Source organism: Musa acuminata, chromosome BXJ2-2 (assembly GCF_036884655.1).
Source record: "Musa acuminata AAA Group cultivar baxijiao chromosome BXJ2-2, Cavendish_Baxijiao_AAA, whole genome shotgun sequence".
Taxonomy (NCBI): domain Eukaryota; kingdom Viridiplantae; phylum Streptophyta; class Magnoliopsida; order Zingiberales; family Musaceae; genus Musa; species Musa acuminata.
Window position 1 is genome coordinate 17,844,876 of NC_088339.1, and position 21,572 is coordinate 17,866,447.

The 21,572-nt window shown below is 37.5% G+C and overlaps 1 protein-coding gene across 1 annotated transcript; it reads right to left on the reverse strand.

Moving 5' to 3' along the window:
* Window positions 1-15,908: 15,908 nt before the first annotated feature.
* On the reverse strand, window positions 15,909-19,825 carry LOC103972855 (calcium uniporter protein 6, mitochondrial). Its single transcript, XM_009387233.3, has 2 exons — window positions 19,200-19,825; window positions 15,909-16,588 (listed from the first exon to the last, which is right to left on the reverse strand). The coding sequence occupies exons 1-2, from the start codon at window positions 19,635-19,637 to the stop codon at window positions 16,112-16,114; spliced, it is 915 nt and encodes a 304-aa protein (XP_009385508.2). The 5' UTR covers window positions 19,638-19,825; the 3' UTR covers window positions 15,909-16,111.
* Between the last annotated feature and the right edge of the window lie 1,747 nt (window positions 19,826-21,572).

Consider the following 21,572-nt stretch of genomic DNA (forward strand, 5'->3'; position numbering starts at 1 on the left):
CCAATGATTTCCCAACAGTGGTATCAGAGCCAGGTTGTTCGTGTGAATGATTGGTTTTGAACTGCGTGTGTTGTGTTTAGGAAGAATATTGACGTCAAAATGGTTGACGCAAAAGCGAGAAAGGGCAGCAACAGTTGCTGCCCTCGATCTGCGTGCGTGCAGCGCAGCCGAAGGCGGGCAGCGCAGGGGCTGCGTATGCAGCAGCCGGCCGGCGGCCTGCTTGCAGCAGGCTTGCTGCCGGCGGGGCTGGCAACCCACGGGCAGAGGCTCCGCAGGGCAGCGGCGCCTGCCGCCGAAAGGAAGCGGCGCCTGCCGCCGCAGGGCAGCGACGCGCGACGCCTGCCGCCGCTGCTCCCGCGGGCGAAACCCCCCCACAGGGGCGGCCGCCCGGCGGGACAGCACCGCCTGCGGAGGCAGCGGCGCCCGAAGGGGGAGCCCACCCGCAGCGGCATCGCCGCCAGCGGGCGTGCCGCCCGCAGGCGAGGGCAGCGCCCCGCCCCTCGCCGCACAGGCTGCCGCCGGCTGGGTGGCGGCGGCGGCAGCAGCGAAAGGGGGAAAGGACATTAGGGTTTTCTGAAAAAAAGACAGTTTTGCCCCTCGGAATTTGAGAAATTCCAGTTTCTGTCTTTTGTCCAAATTACGAAAATACCCTTAGGAATTGAGAAATTCCCTACATGTCCCTGATTTCAGAAAAATATTAATTAATTAAAAGGTTTAGTTTATTATTATTTTTATTATTATCTAGTAGTCCTACATGATGATGATTATTTATACATGTGATGTATGATGTGTGGACGGATGATCATGGACCGTGTGATGTGTGTACTTGTGATTATTATTATTGAGGTCTGCGAACCTCCATTATATTTCTCATTTATTATCGGGCCTGCGTGCCTATGATTAAGTTGTAATCACGTGAGGAGGCGCAGCGGGAGCGTGGATGCGACAGCGAGACCCACGAGACGGACGATCGTGTTGCATGAAGATGCATCAAGATGTCGACGAAACCAACGAGGACGAGATGGACGATCACAGGGCATGGAGATGCACCGTTACACACATAGATCTTGATGTGAGTGATTAGGCCTACTGGCTCGGGCCTAATCATATTAGGTTGTGGTCCATGATCATCTGGTGTGATTGCTTTTACACATACTAGATATGTATATATATTTGCATGCGATGTAGATATATATTAAATATGTATATGTGTGACATGTCATATTAGGAGACCAAATTATAGAAATATCTCTCGATAATATTAAGTCGGTAAACGTGAGTCAATTAGATTGACCAACGTGGCCTTCCATCGTTATGAGTAGGAACCGATTCCCGGTGTAGGTTGAGTTGGTCGAGTCCCTCGAGACTCACCTATATCGTGATTCGCTATCTTACTTACGACATAGAGATGTCACCGGTGACCTGAGGGCATGGTATGCTTGGTCGAGTCCCTCGAGGGTATATCATCAAATCAGACTCATCTTGTAACGAAGGTGTTGACTTAACCGAGCATCATGGTTGGTCGAGTCCCTCGAGGCCATAGTGATTCGGAGGCCGAACAGGACGAGAATCACAAGGAGTTGTGATCGGCAAGAGTTGCCTACCTTTTAGGCTTAGTGTGATTGGTCGAGTCCCTCGAGGTTACACTAAGACGCTGATTGGATCCTGATCCCCACTAGAAGTCTGCCGGAGACTTCCGTTTCACGTGCTGAGGGTGTCGCGTGACTCGTTAGTAAAATAGTGGGAGCATATTAAGATAGAAGTCCATATCTTGATAGTTTATTTCTTGCAAAATCTGCATGTTATTCATTTCTGCTACATCTTTATTTTCAGAAAATGTCGCTTTCAAATCCCTTACGTGGCATACTTGATGTCAACCGCCTCACTGGTCCAAATTATACGGATTGGCTCCGTAACTTGAATTGTTCTCACAGCGGAGAAAATCGTGTACGTCCTTGATATAGTGATGCCTACGCCCGAAGAAGGGGCAAGCAAGGATGAGATCGCTCGCTACGTGAAGTACATTGATGACTCCATTCTTGCTCAGTGCTATATGTTGGGTTCTATGACTCCAGAGTTACAGAGACAACATAAAAAGATGGATGCCAGATCCATTCTCCTACATGTCCGCAAATTGTTTGAGGAACAGGGAAGGACTCAACGATATGAGATATCCAAGAGCCTTTTCCACGCTAGGATGACTGAGGAGACACCGGTTCAGAACCATGTCCTAAAGATGATTGAGTGGATAGAGAAACTCACAGGTCTAGGAATGGTCCTAGAGGATAACTTGTGTATGGACATTGTGCTTCAGTCCCTACCAGATTCCTTTTCACAGTTCATAATGAATTTTAATATGAACAAGCTTGAGGTGACTCTCCCAGAGCTCCTTAATATGTTGAGGGAGGCAGAGAGTACTATTAAGAAAGAGAAGCCAGTTCTCTACACTGGTGAGACCAGATAGAAAAGGAAAGCAGAAAGGTTCCTTAAGAAGGGAAAGGGCAAGGGCAAACAAGGTAAAGCAAAGGTTGCTAAGAAAGACCCAACAAAGGACAAAGGCCAGTGCTTCCACTGTGGTAAAGATGGGCACTGGAAGAGAAACTGCAAAGAGTACCTTGCAGAAAGGGCGAAACAAAAGCTTGATGAAGCTTCAGGTACATTCATGATCAGTCTCCATTTGTCAGACTCTTATGATAACACATGGGTATTGGATACCGGTAGTGCTTATCATATATGCAATTCGTTGCAGGTTCTGACAAGGCCTAGGAGACTTGAGAGAGGCGAGATGGACCTCAAGATGGGTAATGGAGCAAAAGTTGCTGTATTAGCTGTTGGCGAGGTCGCCCTACATCTGCCTAGTGGAGCTTTTATTGCATTAGATGCATGTTATTTTGTTCCTTCTATTATCAAAAACATTATCTCCATTTCATGTTTAACAGTTAGTGGATATAAATTTGTTTTTGAGAACAATGGTTGTTCGATATTATTAGATGATAAGATCATCACGAAAGGAACATTGCATAATGGTTTATTTATGTTAGACACTACTCCACATATCATGAATGTAAATGTGTTGAAACGAGATGAGGTGAACAGTGCATACCTGTGGCATTGTAGGCTAGGTCACATCCATGAAAGAAGGATTCAAAAGTTACTAAATGATGGATATCTAGATCCATTCGACTATATGTCTTATGCAACTTGCGAGTCTTGCATTCGTGAAAAATTGACCAACTCTTCATTTAGTGGAACTGGAGAGAGAGCCACTAAGTTGTTGGAACTCATATATAGTAATGAATGTGGACCCATGTCAACTCATGCCATTGGAGGTTACTCCTACTTCATTACATTTACTGATGATTTCTCAAGGTATGGATACTTGTACTTAATGAAGTACAAGTCCGAGGCCTTTGAGAAATTCAGAGAGTATAAGAATGAGGTGGAGAACCAGACTGGAAAGAGTATCAAAACTCTTCGATCAGATCGAGGAGGTGAGTACTTAAGTACAGAGTTTACTCAGTTCCTCAAGGACTATGGGATATTATCCCAATGGACACCTCCTTACACACCTCAGCTCAATGGTGTCTCTGAAAGGAGAAATCGTACTTTATTAGATATAGTACGGTCCATGATGAGTTTCGCTGACCTACTTCTAGGGATATGCCCTAGAGACCACAGCTTACCTTTTGAACAGAGTTCCAACTAAGTCGGTAGTGTCTACACCATATGAGATATGGAAAGGGAAGAAGCCTGATCTTAAGGTTGTTAAGATTTGGGGCTGCCCAGCCCACGTTAAAAGACACAACCCCGATAAGTTAGAATCAAGGACAGAGCGATGCATATTTGTGGGATACCCCAAGGAAACTTGTGGGTATTACTTCTATCATCTCGAGGACCAAAAGGTCTTTGTAGCTAAGAGAGCAGTGTTCCTTGAGAAGGAACACATTCTTGGCGGAGACAGTGGGAGAATGATAGAGTTGAGCGAAGTTAGAGAACCAAGCTCAAGCACCACTCTACAGCCCGAGTCTGTTCAGGTACCTAATACACAAGTTTCAACTTTACGTAGGTTTGATAGAGTATCTCATCCTCCTGAGAAATATGTGGGACATATTAGAGGAGAGGATGCTGAGGATATTGATCCTCAGACCTACGAGGAGGCTATTATGAGTATAGACTCCGGGAAGTGGCAAGAAGCCATGAATTTTGAGATGGATTCTATGTACTCCAATAAGGTTTGGAACTTAGTTGATGCGCCCGAAGGTATTGTACCCATCGGTTGCAAATGGATCTTTAAGAAAAAGATCAGAGTAGATGGAAAGGTAGAGACCTATAAAGCAAGGCTAGTGGCTAAAGGGTATCGTCAAAGGCAAGGTGTTGACTACGACGAAACCTTCTCACCCGTAGCAATGCTAAAATCCATCAGAATTCTATTGGCTATTGCAACACACTATGATTATGAGATCTGGTAGATGGATGTGAAAACTGCATTCCTCAATGGGAACCTCGAGGAGGAAGTGTATATGATGCAACCTGAGGGATTCGTGTCCAAGAACTGCCCAGATAAGGTGTGTAGGTTGCTTAGATCCATTTATGGACTAAAACAAGCTTCCCGAAGTTGAAACATAAGATTTGATGAGTCAATCAGATCTTATGACTTCGTTAAGAACGAAGATGAGCCTTGTGTATACATAAAGGTAAGTGGGAGCGCTATCACCTTTTTGGTGTTATATATGGATGACATCCTCATCATTGGGAATGACATAGGAATGCTATCCACAGTAAAGGCTTGGTTATCTAGACACTTCTCCATGAAGGACTTAGGGGAAGCATCTTATATCTTGGGGATTAGAATCTATAGAGATAGATCCAAGAGGATGCTTGGCTTGTCCCAGTCCAGGTACATAGAAACCATTGTCAAAAGGTTTGGCATGGAAAATTCCAAAGGGCAAACATGAATATGATACCTTATGCCTCAGCAATAGGGTCTATCATGTATGTCATGCTATGTACTAGACCTGATATAGCGCATGCTCTGAGTGTCACGAGCAGGTATCAGGCGGATCCAGGCTTGGAGCACTGGAAAGCAGTAAAGTGTATCCTTAAATACTTGAGAAGGACTAATGATCTTTTACTAGTATATGGAGGTAATAGCCTTAAGGTTGAATGCTTCACTGACTCAAGTTTTCAGTCTGATATCGATGATAGCAAGTCGAATTCAGGGTATGTGTACACCTTGAATGGAGGAGCAATGTGTTGGAAGAGTTCCAAGCAAGATACCACTTCTGACTCGACCAAAGAGGCGGAGTACATTGCCGCATTAGATGCAGCAAAGGAGGGAGTCTGGGTGAAGAAGTTCATCACAGATTTGGGAGTCGATACAGATAGTGACAAGTCGACTTCCTTATATTGCGACAACTATGGGGTGATTACTCAAATAAGGGAACCCGGGTCTCATCAGAAGTGTTCTGAGGAGGTTCCAGCTTATAAGAGAGATCGTAACCCGAGGATATATAACAGTGGAAAGAGTTCCATCCGAAGATAACATTGCAGATCCACTGACAAAGCCGTTGTCTCATATTATCTTTGAGCATCACAGGGGTCTGATGGGGATCAGACACATAGGTGATTGGCTTTAGGTCAAGTGGGAGATTGCTAGTCATAGGTGCCCAGCAAGCCAATCACGTGAGTGATGGCACGTGTGACTTGATACAGAATCTTTTTGCTTATTATATTTTGGCGTATATCACTTTATAACTATTGCATAAATGCATATATATATTGTGATGTCCTTGGATTTGTGCAATGGGAATCCGATCGTGATGAGATCACGATAATGAGATCGATTCACCTTTAAACACATATCCTAAATAATCTCGGTCATAGGTTACTCGAGAAGGACATCGTGATAACCGGATAGACTGGTGTGCTGTATACCCGTCCATATGATGGATGCAGCTGGTCTCATAGTTGCTCGTGCAGGGACACTAGGGATACAGTACAGGTGCTCATTGGAGAATGAGTTCACTGATTGATCCGCTTACAAAATGTTGGATGGTTGATGATGCCTTATTGTCAGACAGCGATTCCGTAGTCCTAGTGGTGTATCTGGTCCTTAGACTTGAGACACCAAGGATGTCCTGTATGAGTGCTCCACTCTTTGATACCAGACTTGTAGGTTTGGCTGTTCCCAGATCTAGTACAACTGGTCATTGGGAGTGGTAGTCGACCTTACGAGGGCTATTGAGTGTCGACAGAGGATCATCCACTCTCGGCGTCATGAGAGGAATATCCTATGTGTTCTTGCTCAGACAAATCCCTGGCCAGGGTCATTCGGGTTGAGAGAGAAAGAGTACTCTGGGAGAATCCGATTAGAGCGAGACTCGAGTAGAAATCGTATGGGTCTGACAACACCATGCTCGATATACAGTCTCTGGGATATTAGATGGATGAGGGACTATAGGTACATGGTAACTGAGGACAAACAGGTCCAATGGATTGGATTCCTCTGTATCGTCTGGGGACTATGGCGTAGTGGCCTAGTACGTCCGTAGTCGATGAGTCGAGTGAATTATTACAGAGATAATAATTCACTGAGTTAGAAGGAGTTCTGACAGGTATGACTCACGGCCAGCTCGATATTGGGCCTAGAGGGTCACACACATATGGTAGGCATTGCGATGAGTAGAGGTTCGGATATGAGATATCCGACGGAGCCCTTGTCTTATTGGATGCAGATCCAATACCCACTAGGGAAGGACCCATTAGGGTTTGACACGTGATCTCTATAAATAGGAGGGATTCACAGTCTCATAGGCTAGAGTCTTTGCTTGCCTTTCCTATTCTCCTCTCCCTCTCCACCTCAGAGTAGGCCTGGAGTTTTGAGGAGCGTCGTCGCAACCCTGCTGTGTGGATCACCGCTAGAGAGGAGGACGCTTGACCTCCTTCACCCTCTCCTAAGGATCTACAAGGAAACAGGGATATACGATCTCCCTAGGTAACACAATCTCTATATGCAGTTTTGTGTTTTGCGGATTTTTGCGCACCAATCTTCGCACGACGACGAACATCTTTTTGGGAATCGGGGATTTTTGTTTTCTTGTTCTTCCGTTGCGCATATGATGTCGCCCCAATGATTTCCCAACACATCGGATATCTCATATCCGAACCTCTACTCATCGCAATGCCTACCATATGTATGTGACCCTCTAGGCCCAATATTGAGCTGGCCGTGAGTCATACTTATCAGAACTCCTTCTAACTCAGTGAATTATTATCTCTGTAATAATTCACTCGACTCATCAACTACGGACGTACTAGGCCGCTACCCTGTAGTCCCCGGACGATACAGGGGAATCCAATCCATTGGACCTATCTGTCCTCAGTTACCGTGTACCTATAGTCCGTCATCCATCTAATATCCCAAAGACCGTATATCGAGCATGGTGCTATCAGACCTATACGGTTTCTACTCGAGTCTCGCTCTAATCGGATTCTCCCGGAGAACTCTTTTTTTCTCTCAACCCGAATAACCTTGGCCAGGGATTTGTTTGAGCAAGAATACATGGGATATTTCTCTCATGACTTCGAGAGTGGATAATCCTCTATCGACACTCAATAGCCCTCGTAAGGTTGACTACCACTCCCAATGACCAGTTGTACTAGATCTGGGACAGCCAAACCTATAAGTCTGGTATCAAAGAGTGGAGCACTCATACAGGACATCATTGGTGTCTCAAGTCTAAGGACTAGATATACCACTAGGACTACGGAATCGTTGTCTGACAATAAGGCATCATCAACCATCTAGCATTCCGTAAGCGGATCAATCAGTGAACTCATTCTCCAATGAGCACATGTACTGTATCCCTAGTGTCCCTACACGAGCAGCTATGAGACCAGCTGCACCCATCATATGGACGGGTGTACAGTACACCAGTCTGTCCGGTTATCACGATGTCCCTCTCGAGTAACCTGTGACCGGGATTATTTAGGATCTGTGTTTAAAGGTGAATCGATCTCATTATCGTGATCTCATCACGATCCGATTCCCATCGCATAAATCCAAGGACATCACGATATATATATATATATATATATATATATATATATATATATATATATATATATATATATATATATATATATATATATATATATATATATATATATATATATGTAATATTTATAAAGTGATATATGCCAAAATATAACAAGTAAAAAGATTCTGTATCAAGTCACACGTGCCATCACTCACGTGATTGGCTTGCTGGGCACCTATTACTGGCACCCAGGGCAGTGTTAGTGTCAAACTGACATTGGGCGATGGTACCGCCCAACGCAGGCGATGGTACCGCCTGTGCCCAGGGAACCTAGGATGGGAAAGTTTTAGGCTCCAAGTTTGAATCAACTTGAAGCGTATAAATACCCCTCTCTTCCCTGGTTAAAGCACACAAGCACAGAGAGTTTAAAAGCAAAGAAATGCTATAGAAATCTCTTGTGAGAATTCTCCTCAAGTTCTAAGTGTTAGAATTCTGTAAGATGAGTATGAGTGCTTGTAAGGGTTGTCTCCTAAACCCGATAAAAGGAGAAGAGGGGTGTAAGAAGGAGTTTGATCTTCGCCTATCAAAGGAAGATCGTTAGTGGATGCCGATGGCCTCGACGGAAGAGGAATCAGAGGAGTGGATGTAGGTCACAATGACGAAACCACTATAAACTGCCATGTTCCTTGGTTTGCATTTTATTCTTGCTATTACCTTACTACAAACCTCCTTAGTGCTTACTGCCTTCAATTTATTACTTACGCTTTCAAGTTAAGTTTCCGAAATCGATTTTTCGTCGAAAATGGTTTTTATCATACGAAGTTTTTCAAACCGATGTAGTTTTTACTACTGCGCTAATTCACCCCCCTCCCCCTCCCCTTCTTAATGCCGACTCTTGATCCTAACAGTAGTGACTACGCACCATGGTGGCCAAGCAAGCAATGGCCATGCACCGCATTGGTTGCATAGTTTTACCCTGTAATGATATACATGTGAAAGTGAATTATAGTTTTACCATTATAAATCTTATTAATTTTATTTTATATCCTTTTAATAGTTTTGCATTTCAAAAACTCTATTATTTTACTATATCCTATTAAAAAAATTATAGTTTTACCCATAATAAATTAAAAAAAAATTATTTATGTCCTTGATCATAAAATTGACCAATATGATTTATTTTTAATTAAATATTTTGATTGGATCTTTTTTTTGGCTACTTGATTAAATTTAGTTTCGATTAATCAAGTTCTGATCGGAAAGTCAAATTTTTTAATCAATCTTGACTTTGATCAATTTTTATTTTTGACTTACTTAATTGAGCTAATATTTACTCCAATTCTAGATTACCCAATTAAATAAGGTTGATTGATTTAATTTAAGATTTTATATGGAATAATATATATATATATATATATATATATATATATATATATATATATATATATATATTGTTTATGTTTTGTATTTTTTCATGTGATAATTAAACTCCAATTATTATTTTTGGGTATTTATTTAGTTCTTCACATGTATATTCTTAAATATTATGAAATTACATTTATTTTTACATAAATGCATGATTTATATTTTATTATAATTACAACTATCATATGAGTTTTCATATATGCAGATTAATATACAATAATTATCATGATTACTGTTTTATTATTATTGAGTATTTTTAGCATAAATTATATTAAAGGGTACTTAATTAATATTATTTATAATTTATATCCCTAAGTTTTATTTTATTGGTAACTACCAAAGTGACTTAGGATAGTAAACTTATGAGATATAAATTATAATAAATATTTTATCATTTATTAGATATTTTTATTTTATATTACTGTATTAGTCTTATAGTCACTAAAGTGACGTGGACTAATAACTTATAAAATTATATTAAAGAATTAATCTTGAATGATATTAATGAAATAATATTCACAATGACATATATAATTAAGAGATTTAGATAATCGCAAAGGAGAATCTACTTCCAATAAATATGTGATGAGGTATGATGATATTGTTTTGGATATCGTTATCGTTTAAGGTTGTATTAGTAATACTATTCTATAAGGATGGTATCAGTCTTCTATAGAAAATTTTGAGTGAACACTAGATATATCAATATTTTACCCAAAGATAAAATATAAATGATATCGATAGTTCATCATATTTTGAAAACTCAAAGTATTAATATTATTTTATATTTTACAATAGTACTTCCTTTCATACACTCTTACGCTTTCGATTTCGTCGTATTCTTTGGTTTAAATTATTTAGAATGGTTAGAGTATGTGCAATTCACACTCGGTGCATTAGATCTTGACTTAACATTACTTATTGAAAGGTCTATAGACTTGATAAAAGTACTATGGAACAAATTAATAAAATAAATACCTAAGAAAGATTTAATATGTTTAGTTTAATGTTTATAAGAATGACGATTGCAAATAACATAAAGACTATTATTAACTAAAATTAGCGCATAAGAATATTTAAGGGTTATTGAAGATAGATTTAAATCTACTGATAAGTCATTGGTTGACACATTAATGAAGGAACTGATTACTACTTAGTATGATGGTACTCAAATGATTCATGATCACATCGTCAATATTACTAATAAGGTTATGAAACTTAAAACATTAGGCATGAATATTGATAAATATTTCTTCGTGCAGTTCATTCTTAATTCTCTTCCTTCTTAGTTTGACCCATTTAATATTTACTATAATACAAATAAGGATAAATGAGACTTGAATGAGGTAACTAGTATAGGTGTTAAGGAAGAATTAAGATTAAAACAGAAAAAATCTCATAATATTTTGACTACTACTCAAGGAGTTGGTAAGGAAAAAAGAAGATTGAAGCATCATCTATCAAATAAATTTATCGGGTTTAGAAATATTAAGCAGACTAATGAAAAGAAAGCTATCATAGTAAAATACTTCTTTTGTAGCAAAAAAAGATATCTGAAAAGGTTAAATGCAAGACTTAATTTGAAAAGAAAGGTATAAACTCGACCGTTCTGTATTTTGAATCAAACATTATATAAGTTCCTTCTAATAATCTATGCATTGATTTTATTGCTTTAACTTATGTTATCACTAATATGCAAGGATTTCTTTTAACCCAAAAACTAAAAGAACATGACAAATTTGAAATTACGAGAAATTATCTCAAAGCGAAAATAATATTAATAGGAACTTATCACCAATGCTCAAAGATGGATCATCTGATAGATCTTGCTGACACATGTTAATTTTCTACTATTTTTAAAAATTTAGTTTCTCTATATAGAATTGATGAGTTAGGATATTGTCTTTCTTTTGGTAATAATAAACTATATATATTTTATTATTTAATAAAAATTTATTATGAAATTTTATGTGATAGTTTGTACATTGTTAATTTATATCTTGAGTTTTTACGGTTATTAGTGACCTTACAATCAAATATTGGATTAAAACGTAGTTTCAATAATAAAAGATCTTCTATATTATAGTATAAAAGATTGGGGCATATCTCCAAGGAAAGAATTAAAAAATTAGTAAAGAATAATATTTTAGAAGATTTAAACTTTGTTGATTTTGATATTTTAAGAATACAAAGAAAAATACCATAAGAAGTAAAGAGCTAGATTATTCATACCGATATTTATGGACCACTCTATATTCCTTGTTTTAGTGGAAAAAAATATTTTATCATATTTTTAGATAACCTGTCGATATATCTATATATATACATGAAAATTCACAAGCATTTAACATTGTTGAAGTTTATATAAATGATACCGAGAGACAATTCAATAAAAAAAGTTAAAACTATCAAACTTGATATGAGTGGTGAATTTTATAATAGATATGATAAATCTAATCAGAATATTAGTCTTTTTACTATGTTCCTAGGAAAATGATATATTTGTATTCAGTATGTATTACTATATGTGTCATAGTAGAATGATGTTGTTGAAAGACGAAATCATACTTTTATGGATATGATTAGGAGCATGATGAGCTATTCATCTGTATTTAAGTCAATATAGGCTAAAGCTCTTAGGATAGCTACATATATATATTGAAAAGGGTTCCTACTAATTGGTTCCATTAATCTATTGGAGTTGTCGATGGATAAAAAATCCAGTATAAGACATCTATATAATTGAGGGTGTCATACAAAGATAAAAGTCTTAAATTCATATATAAAAAATTAGATCTAAGAATTATTTCTAGATATTTTATTAGTTATTCAAAAAAATTAAGGGATATATATATTTTATTATTCTAAATATAGTATGCGGATAGTAAAATTTAGTAATGCAATATTCTTAGAAAATGTTAAAATCAATATGAGTAAAAAATCTTTAAGGATCAATTTTTGACATCGAGGAGATATAGGTTAATTCTCCTTTATCATCTCCTATTGAAGAGATTGTTGCTTCTCAAATCACTAAGAGAATTGATGAGGGTAAACAATAAAAAAACATTGATGAACTCTCACATGATGTTGATGTCGCTATTGATGATCTTATAGAACAATCACAACGGGTAGTTTTGAGAAGATCTCAAAGGAAAAAAAAAATTATTTCTGATGATTATGTGGTATATCTACAAGAACTAGATTATGACATATGAATAAAAAGGGACCCCTTATCATTTTCACAAGCTATGAAAATTATGATTTTAAAAAGTGATATGATACGATAAAAGAAGAGTTAAAATCGATAGACCAAAATAGTGTCTAGATAGTTGTTGAATTGCCTAATAATTATAAAACATGACTTGTGCTCAAAGGATAACTTAAATGAGTCCTTAAAATAAAACATGACTTAATGGACAAAGATTTTTATCATAAAGATGACTTGCGCCCAAAGGTTTTTCTCAGAAAGAAGACATCGACTATAACAAGACATTTTCTTTAGTTTCTAAAAAGGACTCATTGAGGATCGTCATAATATTAGTAGCTCATTATGATCTTGAGTTACATCAGATGGATATAAAAATAATATTTCTAAATGTGGATTTAGATGAGAAAATCTATATGGAATAACAACCTAAAGGTTTTCATAAAAAAAAAAAAAAGAGTTGGGCTTACAAACTTGAAAAATCTATTTATGGCCTTAAACAAGCTTTTGAATAATGATATATAAACTTTTATAATACCATTATTTTCTTCAAATTTAAGAAAAATACTATTTATCAGTTCATATATATCTGAATATTAGTGGAAGCAAGTTTATTATATTGGTCTTATATATGTATGATATTTTACTTGTTGGTAATGATCTTGATTTTTTATACAAAACAAAGATATTTCTCACTGTAAATTTTAATGTGGTTGATATGAATGATGCAACGTATGTTATTGATATTGAGTTATTCAAGGATAGATCTCAAAGATTGCTAGGACTTTCTCCGAAAGAATATATTGACCAAGTCTTAGAGAGATTTAATATATAGTTTTGGCTAATGATACACCTATTACTAGAGGTGAAAGATTCAATCAAAGTTAGTGTCCAAAAAATGATTTAGAAATAATTCAAATGAAGGATATTTCTTATGCATGCGTAGTTGAAAGTTTATTATATGCTCAAATCTATACAAGACCATATATCAATTTTGCGATTGTAATACTAGGTAAATATCAGAGTAATTTAGGAATAGAACAATAAAAAGCTAGAAAGAAAGTAATGAGATGTTTGTAGGGGATAAAAGATTACATGCTCACATACAGAAAGTCAGATCAGCTTGATGTAATGGGGTATTTAGATACTAATTTTATAAATTACCTCAATAGTAGGGAGTACATTTTAGGATTTATATTCATCTTAGTTGGAGATGTAATTTCTAGAAAAAGTATAAAGTAATCGCTTATTGCATCATTAATAATGGATGTTGAATTTATAACATACTTTGATGTCACAAATCAAACTTTATAGCTACGAAATTTCATATCAGGACTTAGTGTGGTCGACTCAATTGTCATACAACTAAAGATATTTTATGATAACACCATAATAGTTTTCTTATCTAAGAATGATAAGTACTCTAGTGGTTATAAACATATTAAGATAAAATACTTGATGGTTAATAAAGAATCCAGAAACAACATGTATTAATTGAAAACAAGAGTCTCACCTTAATGATTGCTGATCCATTTACTAAAGTTTTGTAATCTAAAATATTTTAAAGAATATATTATTAGAACGAGACTTTTGAGCAAATCATAAAAGATATAGTGATGCATATTTAGGTAGATGCTATTATTGATTTTTTACTTAATTAATGTTATTTGGTTTATGCATATTATAATTGAATGTAATAATATGATTGTTTTGATAAGATAAATTTCAGGGGTCATTATGGACTCTATTAGGAAAGACTAATAATGTTGTTGTACATAAAAGGGAGTATGAGATTGATGACATATAATCGTTATGACTTACATTGGTAGTTAGGATTAATATAGTATTATTATACCTATTAAAATTATTAGCTTGTTTTAAAATTTGTGACCATGTATAAAATAGTTTTTAAAATTTTTTAGAATCCAACTAGGTAAAGTTGTTTTCAAACAAATTTTGATTTTGAATTTATTTTATATATTACTAATTAATGAGTCAAGTGGGAGAATCTTAGATTATGTAATACTATTTAATTATGTAAGGTATATTATATATCTGATTGGATTCTGATAACGATTATTAACTAATAAAAAGGAGGTTCAATTATTGTATGATTCTTTAGGAGATGAGAGATTATAGTTCTTCTCTTGTCTCCCCTTATCCCCAATCTATCGATCATAGTGGTCCTGTAAACAATAGAAAGAAATGAAAATGTGAGTCTAATTGTTTTTACATATCGACATCACTATAATTTTTAAATCCGAGGATGGTACCCTAACGTATCAAAGAAAGATTTTTTTAGATGATACAAAATATATGCATTGAAAAATTGATCTATTATTAGTTAATTTCAATCCAGACATTATAATTTTTTGACATAATGATAACATATTATGATTCTTTATGGTTACATAGAAAGAAGAAAGAATGTATGTTCTTTCGATCACGAAAACAGTAGTGGACTTATAGTCATCTTATTTATATTGTTATTATTCTCTTTTCTTCTCATTTGTTTCTTGATTTAGACTTTATATTGTGTTTTTTTCTCCAAATATTTCAAGTAGGGATTCAGAAATTGAAGTGAAAATTTTCTCATATTTTTTAATAATAATAATAATCAGATTGCAAGTTTGGTTGGGAGATTTCAAGTATATGATATGATATATGGATCATAATTTTTAATATTATTATCTAAAAGTGTCAGACCCATATTTTTGGTAAGCGAAAATTAGGTATTAAATATGATGGATTGATAAAGTAGTGATTAACTCATACCACTATGAATTAAATCGTTAAACCATACCGAAACCAGTAACGATTTTGATGGCCTATAAGCTTTGAGAGGTTTGGATTAGTTTTAAAAGAAATTTGATTATTTTCAAAATTTTAGAATGTGTGATATCAAAGTAGCACCTCAAACAAATTTGGAGGACCAAATTTCCTACATGGGAAGGAAAAATTAGTGTGAGAAAAATTAGGTATCGAATATGATGGATTCTTCAAGTTTTCTTGGATCATGAGTTAAGTTGTAAGCTCTACTAGCACTTTGGTAATTCGTAGGTTGAGACAATGATAGCAAGAGTCTATGTATGATTAGAACCCTTGTGAAATCTTAGATGAGGTTTACGAGGGTGTTTAACTAAAATTAATTGGGTATTAGATTACCCATACAAAAATGGAGCACATTGAGATCTTCAGCAATTTATCAAAAAGAAGAACACCATGATTTTTCAGGCATGTAAAGAGATATAACAGTCATTTGTCAGAAATGATTGATGTAAACAAAATCACTCTGCAGCCTCCTTCAGTGGCATTACATGTTCAGGATTAACAGCACAATAAATTAAAAGGCAGCTACAGAAACAGCAAAAATTGTGGTATTATAGCCTCAAAGCATTAAAAAGACTTGAAAGCTCTGAAAATAAAGATCATTACTAGTAAATTAAAAATGTTGAAAATGAGGGACGTTGGTCTCAGTTATATTCTCTGCTGTAACTACTTTGTCCAGTGGGCTCTTGCAATGTTTCTGCAGTTCAATATATCTCTGAATGTCAAAACTATGCTTCTGAAATAGTTTCTTTTGTCTTGACAAGAACAGCCTCTTCATAAAGTCTTGGTATGTCGGATCTCTCGATGTAAAAAGGAAGTAGGCATATCCACAAAGAATGCCAGCTGTAGTGGCGAAGAAGGCTATTGGCTCCATGACATCCCATGAGAACTCCCAGAATGTAAGCCGAAAGAAGAGACCAATCTGAACGATTAGGAATCCCAACCCTAACCAAAGTATGCGACGGACTTGCTTGTGAGCAAGCATATCGATTTCTTGTTTCTTCTCCTGCAGCTGCTTCAACTCTTCTCTCCTTGGGTCATTCTCAGGTGTCAAAGAAAGAGGGACAGCCCTTCTTATAAGATCCACAACCTATGGGAAACAGACTAACATGATGAGCATCCAGTTTTTCAGGACATTAACAGTGAGCACAAATTATTGTGTATGTCTGTGAATTGACAAAGAACATGGACTTTAAACCTTGGCAGCAGGTCGATCACATCATCAAAAGCAGTTCATGGACATGATTTCAATACCAAAAGTCTAAAACATGACATAGATGATTTCTTATATTTTTTTCTCAAGAATATTCTGAGAAAGTGTTAAACAAAGTCCATTACCCACATGGTATCCCTGGTCACCTGAGTCAATCAACACAAAAGAGAAACTGAAAAAAAAAAAAAAGTTTTAATAGTTCTAATTTAGATTTGCAAGAAAGGTAAACTGATAAGCATGGCAAACATTTTAGTGTTACTTATCAAAATCCAGTAAATTTTGAAGTAAAACTTAGCTGTTATATGCAACTGGCTAGGAGTGGCACAAGAGAGGACTGTTTTCCAAGTCAGAAAGTAACATGCAGAAATGTAAATTTCAAGTGTGTAATACAAAGTGTGATGCACTATAATTTGAAGCATACCAGGCAACTTAAATTGCACGTGATGTGATCAGACCAATAAGCAAGTACATGAAACATGAAAAGGTTCACCTTTCTATTTTTGACATGTCCAGTAAATGAAGATGATTTCAACTGAGATAACAGAAGTTCCCTAAACGAAACTATAGATAAATAAGAGCTATCACAGATGAAAATTTTGCTTTCTTACACATTAAAATATCTAAAATTATGGCTAACCAGAAAAGCCCAAAGAGAGACTTCAAAAAGCCACGGACAAAAACTAAATGATGGGTAAAAATGAATGATATTTGAGAATTCTAACCACCCTAAGCTGATATCCTGTTCATTAAAGAAACTGAACTGTCACAAAATTTCACAATTATTACGGTCAAACCTGTGCCGCAATGACTAAACAATTAAACCATAAAGCAAGAACATGCAAACTGACTTGTAATTATGTCTTTGGTCTCAGATTATGCATTCCAGACAAAGAATTTACAGATCAGACATTATTTAGGCATATGGAAAGTCATCAATGGTAATTTTTTAAACCACATGGTTTGACAGATGTCTTGCAGGAAATGAATGCAGAAGGTAGTTCCCAGTGTTCTCCCATCAACTCAGCCACATACAAAGTGTGGATCCTCTGTTATACTATATTCACAAAATTCTGAAGCAACTTATCAGAACTCGTAAACCCACAGGACCGGCATGAATAAAGATAGAGAAAACTCATAAATTTTGAAGCAACTTAGGGCTAATTACATATTACCCCTGCAGTTAGACCTCTTTAGCATCTTGATCCCTGGACTTGAAAAATTTACATTGAAATCCTTATAATTATGAAAGTAAAATATCTATTTTCATTTATCCTAACATCGTTGGTTTTACCGGCGAAAGCACAAAAATAATGGGCAAAAAGGTAATTTTAACGTCTCAATTATGTTTTCGCTGATGGTGGATGACGACACAGTTGGGGGTCATGGGTAGCTATTGTGGATGAGGGAGAACAATGGTGAGAGGTGAGGCGACGATGCAGATGCTAATGCGCCTTGCATTTGCATCGACGCCACTCGGTAACTGAGTCGATGCCAAAGAAGATGCAAAGCGGTGAAAAGGCTGCTAGACATCTGCATCGGTGCCGACACGGATGCAGATGAAGAGCGATGCCACTCAGCATCTGCGTCAGCATCGACATCGATGCGGGGAAGGTCGACGCTGCTTTGCATCTGCGTTAGCGCATATGCAAATGTTGAGCAGCCGTTTCGCTGCTCTACATCTGCATCGACACAGATGCATATGCCAACCGATGCAGCACTGCATCTGCGTCGACGTCGATGTAATTGTTGAGCGACACCGACGCAGATGTAGAGCGTTAGCATATGTGATGTCGCCTTACCTCTCATCGTTACTCTCCGGGCCTCATCCACAACAATCACCTGTGACCTCAGCGATGTCGTCGTCCGCCACCACTGAAAACATAACTGAAATGTTGAAATTATCTTTTTGCCAATTGTTTGTATGCTTTCATCGATAAAACCGATGACGTTAGAATAAATGAAGTTAAATATTTCACTTTCATAACTATAAGGATCGTAATGTAAATTTTGTAAGTTTAAGAACCAGGATGCAAAACTACATGATAATATGTAATTAGCCCATCGAGACCGGCTTGAATAAAGTTAGAGAAAACTCATAAATTTTGAAGCAACTTATCAGAACTTATTAGATCTACTGTTATCCTTTTTGGAATTCTTTACTTGGCATCTAAACAAGGAATCATTAAAGGAAATAAGGAAAGAAAACCAAAATTTTCACTTGGACATCCATCGGCTTCTAAATTCTTTCAGGCACTACGAAGATGTGATCTTTTCTGTTAAAGCACCGAAAGATAGTTATCAAACCCACATAGATAAGACTCATGGACAACAAAATTCAATCTTTCCTCAAACAAAACAAAAATCAAATTTTGCGCAGGAGAATGAACAAGATCGAATTTTTGGCTCCCATCAATCTAAGGACCACGCAGATGCGACGTGGAAATCAAATAAGGAACGAGCAATCGAAGAAAGGGGCGAGAGGAATTACCTTTTCCGGGTGGAGATATACCTTATCCCTAAACAAGAGGATGACGCCGGCCTCGTCCAAGACGTGGGCGAAGGCTCCGGCCTCCTCCCGAGAGCGGGCCACCCCCATCCCCTCGCACGCCTCCAGGAGCTGCGAGTACCCGATCACCTCCTCCCCGTCCCTCTCCAGCTTCCGCTTGAGCGACTCTACGTTCACCAGTCGCATCAGCCGCTTCGCCTCCGCGAACGTGATCGAGTCCGCTGAGCCACTGCCGCCGGCTCCACCGTTGGCGGAGGGGGAACGGGAACCAGAGTCAGAGAAGGAGGAGCAGAAGAGGATGGCACGAGGGAGGGATGGCAGGATCGAGCGCTTCGCGGGGCGGCAGCTGGTGGACCCGAGAGAGCCGCCGAGGAGGGTGCGGAAGAGAGAGCGAGCAGACGAGGAAGAGGAGCGCCACATTGCGTTGGTTAGGTGCGCGATGGGCTGAGGGAGAGTGATGGTAATGCGACAAGACTGGTGGAGTCGGGGAAGGGGAAGAAAGAGGGAGGAGTAGGTTTGCGTCAGGGTCGCCCCAGGAAGGGGTCAAAGGCGGAGAACGGGATCACGGGACGATGACAACGTGGTGCGCTGAATCACATTATCGTCACTCCCGGTCAGGATAAGGGAGACGCAGCCAGTGGAATCGTACATCATGGGCCTCCCGACTAGTAATACCAAAACCTATAAGTCATGCCATTTCGATGATGATGATTAATTATTTTCCTACCATCGTTACCACCGATGTCAGTCCCATTCAATCAATTAATCATTTATTGAGTCTTTTTTTATTTTTCTCTCTCCGAAAACCGCATATACTTACTTTTAAAAAAATATTATTGTTTTTTTTTCTCTCATACCAAACCACATATAAGTTGTTTTTATATATAAAGCGAAGGCCACACAATAACCTAATCTTACAAGAAAAATGTGTCCATAGTTTTAGTGTACATACAGTCACGTACCAGTAGGTGGGACCGGCGGTTCAGGAGAGGAGACGGTACGGAATTCATCGGTTGGTTAGCCCTGGAGAGAGAAATGGGTAGAGAAGGCATGCCAACATTCAATCAGGTGGGAGCGATCTGATCGGGTTTGAGATGGATGACTCGACCTGATAAGCATCGAGTCCATTTCGTATTCGAGCGAAATTTAACGGGTAAGGCTCGGTATGTATACATGAATCGGATTTAGAATGAATTCAACGCCCAGACGATTCGAATTATCAATGGGAAACACAGACGAATCAGGTGGGCCCGCACTTGGGTGGGGCCCTTCAACGCAAGTGGATGACAACGTTGTGCCGTGGCGACACGACACCGTGTCTCCACGTCATCGGATAAGAGCCCGCCGATGGCCCAACGACGAGAGGGAGGGTATGGGAGGATTGGATCCGACACGAGTTACGTGTTGATTCCCCAATCGGTTTCATTCGATTTTTTGTTTATTGTATTTAGCTACGGTAGGCATTTATTTGATCTACCCAACCCTCGAACAATGACATGCCAAAAAAACACCTAAGAGTAGTAGTAGTATTCTTTGAGCACCGATTCCAATTAAGAGAATAAACGACCCAGTAATTAGGAGAATAAACTCGTAGGATTTATTTTTGTTCATTTAATTTGGATAAATATTATCGGATATATAATAATCTGAATAATAATCTTTTTTTGTAAAAGATAAATAATGAACAATTGAATTCTTGAGAATTTTGCTCGATTAATACGTGAACATATATCATCTATGGTGGGAGCTCGTTGGTCAATCATCCACCTCTCATTTTAGTTTAAAGCAGACTTACTCTATATTTGAAACATGACAAGATTCCAAAAAATAAACTAGAGAGGGTCGTCTTCGGTATGTTGTGTTGATAACTAATGCTGCAATCGTACTCTACAACGATGATGACTTGATTTGGTTCTAATTAACTCATCTAACAAGATGAGTTCTATCTCACATAAACAACTAAAAAGAAATAGATCGACGTGCACCCCTCGCCTATTCGATCCACTATGGTCGGATAAAAATGTTTGACCTGTTCTTGAACAAAATATTGTCAGACTCATTTTATTGTTGACAAAAAGTGCTCCAACTCAATCTCAGGGCGAGCCAAAAAAAAAAAGTCTGAAATGTTTTTATTTTTGATAAATAAGAAATGACACGATAAACACATGATAGATGGATCATCTATCAATGGGTCAATAGGTAGACATGTCAATGAATCGATGGGCAAACGAGTTAACCAACTAATGAGCTAACGGGTCGACCGATAAAGAACAAATGGATCACATGTGGTTAACAGATGGTTGTTAGATTGTGAGATTACGAGGTGATATATAACTGAACTGTCTATCATTTAAA